Source organism: Lipotes vexillifer, unplaced genomic scaffold (genome assembly GCF_000442215.2).
Source record: "Lipotes vexillifer unplaced genomic scaffold, Lipotes_vexillifer_v1.1 scaffold150, whole genome shotgun sequence".
NCBI classification, from domain to species: domain Eukaryota; kingdom Metazoa; phylum Chordata; class Mammalia; order Artiodactyla; family Lipotidae; genus Lipotes; species Lipotes vexillifer.
In genome coordinates, this window is record NW_006792921.1 from 698,942 (window position 1) to 708,767 (window position 9,826).

Below are 9,826 nucleotides of genomic sequence, written 5' to 3' on the forward strand. Positions count from 1 at the left end.
CCTGCTGACTCACTAAACATTAAGTCTAATTAATTATTTTCTGGAAAAGTCAATTAGAATTATTAAATTATCAAAGCTGAATTACTGAACATCAGGACTTTTCCAAACCTTCAGAGTCATCGTGCAAATTCCAAAATACATTCTTTTTCATATCTTTCTAACACAACAGGTTTTGAATCCTTTAATATTAAATGCATGCTTTTCAAGGGGCTGGCACAATTTTCATTGGGCAAACACAGAAATTCCACTTCCTCCATTCTTCACCCGTCCTGGAGAATATGGGTTAGAATCCCAGCTGGATTACTAACGTCCTCTTCAGGATGCTTGAGCATCTCCCCTTAAAATCGTCCGTTTTCATTTTACGACAGTCAAACGTTTCTAGTCATTTAAGCCCAGTGGGAATTTAAAAACAAGATTTGATAAACCAAAGCTTTCATATACAGGGATACAGACCAAGACATAAATGCACCCTCCGCTGATGTCAAATTCCAGACAACAGTTATACTCAAAAACTGCTCTATAAACAAAATTAGTTCCTCGCCAGCCCCAGCCTGGAGAGAAGGGCCGTCCTGGCTGGTCTAGGGTCCAAGTGCACAGAGGCGGGTGCCCACCCTACTCCTGCCTAAACTACCCAGCCTCCCCACTCCATGCCAGGCTGACTGGAATGAGCAACTTACAGGGTGGACTGGTAGGTAAGGAAATGATAAGAAAGCTCAGCCTGCCTTGTCACTTCCCTGTAGTGCAATTCAAGGCTGTAGCACCACTGCTGATGTGATTCTAACCCGTGACATTGACATCACTGAAGTGGCAGCTGAAAATCACACCCAATTACCGTGAGGGGGCCTGCAGCCCTGCATTAGATGGGAAAGCCTTAAGACTGGACCTTCACTGCCAATTCTGTCAACATTGATATTTTTGCTACAGAAACAAAAGCATCTATATTCTGGTTTGGGGCTCGTTGAAGCCCCACTGATGAGTCTCTCCTCTTACCCTCCAAGCCAGAAATATTCTGAGCTGGTTCTAGCTCTTTTTCCCTAAGCTCTTAATTATTCGTTTCTCTTTTTCCTTGCCCATCTCCTCTTCCACTACATACCACACTCCTACTAATTCCTGCCCTACCCCCTACAAGAAACCTTTTTAAAAAACAAAAAATGCTGTGGGGAGCGAAAGGAATTGCTGCAGGCAAGTCACAGGTACTGCCCTCCTCCTCGCTGGATGCCTTGGCATCACATGGCTTCATGCCACGTGGATAAGGGCCTCCAAGAGAGCATTTTGCGATGCTAACGAAGCACTGCCTGTCTTGGCAATGAAGCCTGGAATAAATGAAACAAATGCAAAACTTGGGTTCTCTCTCCTTGCTGCTGACTAGCTCTTCTTGGTGGTCAGCAAGACTCCTGTGGTTCAGATGAAAGAAAATGGTAGGCCCCTAACTCTTCCCCTCCTCAGCCTCCTACCCCTTCCTTAAAACAGGCCATCCAAGACCTGAGGTTTCCTAAGATCTGACCAGGGTGAGTCCTGATGAGTGAACTAGAACTGATTCAGGCACCATCCTGTCTGTTCTCAAATGTTTTCCATGAAGTCACTAAGGAGTCACCGCTTCTGAAGGGCACATCACCTCCTGGGGTACAGCACTCAATTACCCAGCAGCTCACCATACCCCAGCCTGCTGGCAATACCTTGTTTTAAAACACTCAGTGGCCCATCCGAGGCAGGCAGCCCTTGCCCAGCATCTGGCGTGTCCCAGAATGCAAACTCTTGTAAGGGCAGGAGGTCCAGGAAGGCAGAGACACTTCTCCTCTCGTGCTCGAAGCCCCCGTGCTTCCCTTGCAGGAGGCAGAATTCTGTAATGCGGGGGAAAAGGACAAGCTGGGCATTAGGGTCAGCCTTGTTGGCACATCCCAGACCTGGCTTTACCTAAATCAAGCAGGGCAGGGGGACATGTCTACCCTCTTCCTCATACACCCGCTTCCTACACATTATGCTATTTGACCAAAACTCAGCCACTTCCTACAAATACAGGAGGAATGGTTGTTCTTAACATAAGGTTCTCTGAACAGGCAGGAAGCAACCTTTCAAACATCAGAAGCACTTCCTTAGCCTGAATAACAAACCAACTCCAACAAACAACCCACCATATTTAACTGAGAAAATTGGAATTTGATTGATAAATCTGATTTGACTGAACTGATACAGAATTATTGACGATATATTTAGGTGCACAAGTGGTTACATGGCTCTTGGAGAGTCAGTTATTCTTCATTCATAAACTATTTTCTGCAATTATATGAACGAACCTTATAAACGTGTTGAGAGGAAAATCCATACACAAAAGAATATATTCTATATGAATCTGTATGAAGAGACTAGTCTTTTTTTTTTAAAGCCTTATCTTTTGGAGATATTTCAATATCTATAGACAAAATAATATAATGCCTACAATTTGCTTCAAAACAATTGAGTAGGGGTGGAGAGAGGTGGGAAAGTTATAGATGAAACATGCATTGCCCTAGTTACTGAAGCTGGATGGTAGGTACATGGGGTTCACTATATTACTATCTGTAGTTCTGAACATGTGTGTGATTTTCCATAACAAAAAGTTTTTAAAAATTATAAAAATAAATGCCCCTTAAATACTTCCATATTTGAGGGCCCAACTAAGGTAACTAAGTTGTAGGTAAAAATGCAACAGTGTGTCCTTGCTAAGTAAAAACTGTATGAACTCAAGAATGAGGGTTCTCCCTCTTGCACTGTTGGTGGGAATGTAAATTGATACAGCCACTGTGGAGAACAGTATGGAGGTTCCTTAAAAAACTACAAATAGAACTACCATATGACCCAGCAATCCCACTACTGGGCATATACCCTGAGAAAACCATAATTCAAAAAGAGTCATGTACCAAAATGTTCATTGCAGCTCTATTTACAATAGCCCGGAGATGGAAACAACCTAAGTGTCCATCATCGGATGAATGGATAAAGAAGATGTGGCACATATATACAATGGAATATTCCTCAGCCATAAAAAGAAACGAAATTGAGCTATTTGTAATGAGGTGGATGAACCTAGAGTCTGTCATACAGAGTGAAGTCAGTCAGAAAGAGAAAAACAAATACTGTATGCTAACACATATATATGGAATCTAAGAAAAAAAAAATGTCATGAAGAACCTAGGGGTAAAACAGGAATAAAGACACAGACCTACTAGAGAATGGACTTGAGGATGTGGGGAGGGGGAAGGGTAAGCTGTGACAAAGCGAGAGAGAGGAATGGACATATATACACTACCAAACGTAAGGTAGATAGCTAGTGGGAAGCAGCCGCATAGCACAGGGAGATCAGCTAGGTGCTTTGTGTCTACCTAGAGGGGTGGGATAGGGAGGGTGGGAGGGAGGGAGAAGCAAGAGGGAAGAGATATGGGAACATATGTATATGTATAACTGATTCACTTTGTTATAAAGCAGAAACTAACACAGCATTGTAAAGCAATTATACTCCAATAAAGATGTAAAAAAAAAAAAAAGAAGAATGAGGGTTCTTCTGACCCACCTCCTACAGTAATGAAAATAAAAACAAAAACAAATGGCACCTAATTAAACTCAAAAGCTTTTGCACAGTAAAGGAAACCATAAACAAAAGGAAAAGACAACGCCAGGATGGAAGAAAATATTTGCAAATGAAGCGACCAACAAGGGATTAATCTCCAAAATACACAAATAGCTCATACAACTCAACAACAAAACAATCCAATCAAAAAATAGGCATTAGAACTAAACAGACATTTCTCCAAAGAAGACAGATGGCCAAAAAACACATGAAAAGATGCTCAATATTGCTAATTATTAGAGAAATGCAAATCAAAACTACAATGAGGCATCACCTCACACCAGTCAGAATGGCCATCATCAAAAAATCTACAAACAATAAATGCTGAGAGGGTGTGGAGAAAAGGGAACCCTCTTGTACTGTTGGTGGGAATGTAAATTGATACAGCCACTATGGAGAACAGTTGGATGTTCCTTAGAAAACTAAAAATAGAACTACCATATGATCCAGCAATCGCACTTCTGGGCATACACCCAGAGAAAACCATAAATCAAAGAGATACATGCACTCCGATGTTCACTCCAGCACTACTTACAATAGCCAAGATGTGGAAGCAACCTAAATGCCCATCAACAGAGGAATGGATAAAGAAGATGTGGTACATATATACAATGCAATATAACTCAGCCATAAAAAATAATGAAATAATACCATTTGCAGCAACATGGATGGACCTAGAGATTGTCATACTGAGTGAAGTAAGTCAGAGAACAAATATCGTATGATATTGCTTATATGTGGAATCTAGAAAGATTACAAAACTGAAATAGAGTTAGAAATGTAGAAAACCATCTTATGGTTACCAGGGGGGAAGAGGGGAGGGATAAATTGGGAGACTGGCATTGACATATACACACTACTATATATAAAATAGACAGCTAATAAGGACCTACTGTATATAGCACAGGAAACTCTACTCAGTACTCTGTAATGACCTATAGGGGAAAAGAATTTAAAAGAGTGGATATATGTATAACTGAATCACTTTGCTGTACACCTGAAACTAACACAACATTGCAAATCAACTCTACTCCAATAAAAATTTTTTAAAAAGAATGAGGTTCATTTTATGCTTCTATTTAATAATTTGTGTACAGGCTATGGAATGAGAATGTGGCTGAGCCCAGTACTTGCATGACATGTGAAAGACATGGGTATTAGCACGTATTTTCAATTGCTGTGGACACTGATGACATCCATAAAGACAGGACGGCTGTCTAAAGACAAAGAAAACAAGCTTTCGTTTACTCACCCGAAGGCCCACCCACACTCCTAGTCATCCAGGATGCCCCTGGCTCGCTCCACCCTGTGCACCAGGCACCGAGGTGGATAAGCGTGAACTGACCCCCAGGGAAAGCTCCCCAAGGACAAGGACCATGACCATTAACACAGCCTCAAATCCTGCCAACAGCCCTGTGGGGCCCCCAACCATATTTTGGGAGTCCAAGACCCCAGCACCACTCTTCCTTTACACATAGGCACAGCCCCCCTGAAGGCACTGCCAACTCCTTCACTTTTTGCAGCATCAGGCACTGCAAGGAGCCAGAGATTCAACAGGACCACAACCTAGGCCTGGACAGTAAGTGTGATATGAGTGGAAGAGGTGGACAGGTCACTGAATCCAGAGTGGCAGGTGTGGAGAAAGAAGCAGAGAAGGATTCTTGGACGAAGCAGTGTCTAAGTAGCCCCCAAAAGCCTGGTAGGAATTAGCTGGGCCAAGAGGCAGGGAGCACACTCCAGAGGCTCACGATAAGCGAGAGTGGAGAGTTCCCAGACGGTGGGTTAACCCTGGCTGGATCACTATGTTGGGAGGTGCTGGTGATGAGAAGCAAGGCTGGACACGACGTGCCTGGAAGGGCAGACTTTATCTTGGGACAAAGGGAGCCTCAGAAGGGTGTTTGAGCAGGTAAGTGAAGTGACCAAATGTGTATTTTTTTTTTTTTGCGGTACGCGGGCCTCTCACAGTTGTGGCCTCTCCCGTTGCGGAGCACAGGCTCAGCGGCCATGGCTCACGGGCCCAGCCACTCCGCGGCATGTGGAATCTTCCCGGACCAGGGCACGAACCCGTCTCCCGTGCATCGGCAGGCGGACTCTCAACCACTGCGCCACCAGGGAAGCCCCAAATGTGTATTTTTAAATAATCACATCAGCTACACTGTTAGGATGGGAAAGATTCAAAGCAGAGGAGCCAATTAAGAGTCTGTGATGGGAACGAGGCGGGGGGTGTCGGTGTCGGCCTCTGGACCTGCAGAGAAGTGCACAGACCCGGGAGGGTGGGAAGCACAGGTTCATGTCCACAAGTGTCCAATCAGAAGTTCGTGCTGAAAGGACACTGGTAAATGCCTAATTCTACAAAGCAAAGGCTAAAGTTCAAGACAATAACATGATGTTTCTGATTGGCCATAAGAGGTGGGGGGGGGGTCTGTTGGCAAAGGGAGGGATCGTGGCTGAGAGAACCCCTCGTCAAGGACGGGCTCACAGATGCCTCCCCCAAGGGACACGGAGGGAGTGGCCTCCTCTCAAAGTTTCAGAGGACGGTCAGGATCCTCGTCAACTGTACTCCCACCCAGAAGGTGGAAGGAGAGACCAAGCAGCCTCTTAAGGGCCCTTCCAGCCCCTGTAGGGCTGTTTATGAAGCCAGATCAGAACGTTCTGCAGGAAGAGCAACAGAAAAGAGATGGGAAAAAGCAGCAGAACTGGCTTAAGAATCAGGCAGTGTGTCACACGAACAAGGGCCTGACCACCAAGCTGCACAGGCAGGGCAGGGAGCAGCAGGAGAAGGCAAAGGAAAGGGCTTCCTAGGCCAGGGTGTGGGAAGAGAGCCTGAGGAACCCTGAGAACTCCCCAGGGCACCTTTGCTCAGCAGCACAAAGAGTTTATTTTCAAGACAGCAGAAGCAAGCCAAGACAGAAGGCTTGAAACTGAAATGCAAACAGGAGAGCCTCGCCAGGCAGGCTTTGTCTTTCCAACCCCACCTGAGAAAAGAGACGCCCCCTGTTGGAGCGACAGGCGCCCCAGCAGAGTTGCATGCAGGGCAGAGCACCTCCACCTCCTCGGAGATACAGGGAGGGGTTCCCGGGAGCCCCAAAGCCTGGAATGGCAGCCCCAGCCTGGCCCCCAGCCACCAAAGGGTCCTCAGAGCACTCATGGGCACCCTCGGTGCGGGCCAAGCTTCCAAAGAGCCTGACAACCACCACCAAGCAACACCTCCACCACCAATCCATCTGGACAGGATAACCAAGGCCTCAGCAGCCTGGGCTGGAGTCACACAAGCCCACGTGGTCACACAGCTTATTACACGCTGATGACAAAAGCTGGAGGGGCAACTTAATCATCTAATAGGCAGTTTGTCCAGTGGATGGATAGTCTTTCAAAGAGAATCATCATCATGCCCAGAATGACACAAATTTGGAACCTTGGAACTAAAGGATGCTGGTCACGATTCTTGGTATTCCTGGTATCCCATGCGTCCCTGGCCCACCCCTAGACCAACTTCCTACAACTGGCACCTTCGCTTTTTGTCTCCCCCCTGAAACACAGGCTGCTACATGGGAAACGAAAGAGGAAGGGTCGGTGATTGCCCTTCACGTCCCTTACACACCCGCGGGCTTGTCCACTGTCCCATAGGACAGTCAGCATTCCGAGCGCCCACGGTTGTAGCTGAACGGTGGTACCTCGCGTGGCCGAGTGAACAGAAGGCTGACTCCCAGAAGACACCTGCATCCCTGGCCTGGTCCCCGCCACCTGACAGAAAACAACTGGGGGAAGGGCAGGAGGCAGCCTGCCCGTCATGGCACCCTTTTACAATGTTCTCATCATGGAGAATTGAAAGTGCACAGGGATGGAGAGAGTACTACAGGGAGCCTCCGCACACACATCGACCGGCTGTGGTGACCTCCCCCATCTCTACCCACCACACACACACCTCACTCTCTGCCATTGTGCTTGAAGCAAACCACAGACATATTTCCACTTCATCTGTGAAGAGTTCACTGTAAATCTCTAAAAACTAAGATGACGCTTTTCATAAACATAACCACGACAATGTGACCATACCTAAAAAAGTTAATTATGATGTTACATATATTAATTCATGTCCCCAAAAAGCAGTCAGACCGTTTTCTTGGGTTTGACACAACCTTTTCCTGGGAAGAGTGTGAGGGAAAAGCCGTGAGTATCTAAGACAAGCCACACCAACTGTAAAACCCTATTTTCTTCAAGTGATGCAGTGACCTCCCGGCTTTGAACACACTGCTGATCAGACAGCAAGGTCTCGTGCAGCTTTTTGGGCTCCCTACAGGGGACGGGAGGTAAGATAGTCACAACGATGACAGTATTATTAATAGCTAAGGTGAGTACTTAATAATCCACCGCTGTACCAGACACTTCACACACCTCATCTAACTTGGTCCTGACCGCAGCCCTGTGAGGGAATGTCTTTCCCCTCCCAGACACGGGAAGCTGAGGCCCAGGTGGCTTCAGCAAGCTGCCTGAGACCTCACAGGACCCTGAGGCGCTGGGGCCGATGCCCAGTCCGTCCGACTGCAGAGCCCACGTTCTTCGTCCTGTGCCCTGTCGGTGAAGCACGCCCCACACCGACAGCTGGGCATTCCTCACCCTCCCACCGCGGCCCTCCGTCTCACTTGGCTTGAGACATCCCCAAACTCTTCCAGTATCTCTTTCTTCTCAATCCCCAGAGCAGCGGAGGATCCTCTACAAGTGTGTGTCTCAGGGGAAGACGGGGTGTCCCTCCGCGATGGCTCAACCGCCTCCAGAGAGCTCTGAGCTGAGGCGCACTCACCGAACTGGCCGTCTGCCCTCACATACAGCTCGATGACGCCGTAGGCGATGGTGGTGGGAGCCGGGATTTCCAGCACCACATTGCTGTCCTTGATGATGTTCCCATCCTCCGTCGCTGACACCTGTGGGCGAGGCGCATGCTCCCACCTGTGCGCTCAGGCTCCCCCAGGCTTCTCCTGCCCCCGTGTGGCCAGCCTAGTGCCTGTGCACAAAGAGTGCCAGGAAAATGCCCATGGAATGGAGCAGAAAAAGGGACCAGCAGGGTAGGGGCCAGGATTTAATCCTTGTTGGCCTCATGATGTCCTACACGTATTCCAAAGTCAATGGCCAACCTGGTGGCACAAAGGCGAGATCCCAGTTTGGGATACAATGAAGTTACGTCTATGGTGCTGAATAGAGAAGACAATAAACAAGATAACTTCCCATTTCCCTCATGGAGGATTATGGAAACAACTCTACAATCCTCAGTGGTAAGACAGCCTGACTAGGAGAACCTAGCTGAGAGCAAGACCCCCCAAACACATCCTCCTGGACCTCGTGGATGGCACACTGTGCAGTCAGATAAAGCCAGGGGAGAGGCACAAGGATGACAGAAGGGTGGGCAGGAAATGCCGAGTCAGGCACCAAAGCTCTTTCCTTCAAACCCTGCCGCAAATATGACCCTTGCCCACCGTGGCCTGGGGAGGAAGGTGAGAAGCTATTCATTGCCCAAATGCTGGAGATCAGAGACATCTTTAGCAACTTGATCCTGGTCACAGTGTGATGCCAGCTGGTCTCCTGACTCCCAGGCAGGCTCCAGGCCTTTGGTGGGGGTCACTGTGGACAGAAACATCGGCAGAGCCAGCTGAAGCCGTCTCCCATCAGGCCTCATCACTCTGTCCGGCCTGCCCACCCCAGGGAGAGTCCAGCCCCGGACCTGTATCTCCACCTCCTAAATACAACTTTTCTGGGTCCTCTAGTGTAATTTGAAAGTTACCCCAAGAAGTAAATCTCTAAGAAAAGAATATCGGGCACCATGGCAAGCTGGAGGGGAGACAGTCTGGGGTTGCAGCCTCCTGTGCCAGTTCGGTTCCACTGAAGCTCAGGGATCAGCTTGATAAGACTGTCTGTAACTTAATCCAGAAGCATCTGTGTATGTATATAAAGATATATGTACAGATCTTTACCTTCCCTAACTCAATCCATTAGGGATTTAAGGCAGCTAAAGCAAAGGAATCATTTTGAGACCCTTGGCTCTGAGGGGCTCTAGGGGTCATCTGTGCGTCAACCTAGCCAATGCTCATTTGACCCATTTTCTTTTGGGAAAGCACCTGATCCAACCCTGCATGGCCCGTCCAAGTGTCGTATCACCCCGGCCTTGGGTTTACTTCAGGAATGAGCACGGACCGGGAGGGTCCAGTGAGTGCTAGCCCCGAAGCACTC

The 9,826-nt window shown here is 47.6% G+C and overlaps 1 protein-coding gene across 1 annotated transcript in view; it reads right to left on the reverse strand.

The window, feature by feature from the left end:
- Window positions 1-9,826, reverse strand: part of GSDME (gasdermin E) — a 62,500-nt gene that overhangs the window by 15,465 nt on the left and 37,209 nt on the right. The window contains exons 4-5 of the mRNA XM_007466064.1: window positions 8,406-8,526; window positions 1,677-1,841 (exon numbers count right to left, since the gene is read on the reverse strand). Coding sequence (XP_007466126.1) covers window positions 1,677-1,841; window positions 8,406-8,526 — 286 coding nt within the window. The remainder of the gene's footprint in view (window positions 1-1,676; window positions 1,842-8,405; window positions 8,527-9,826) is intronic.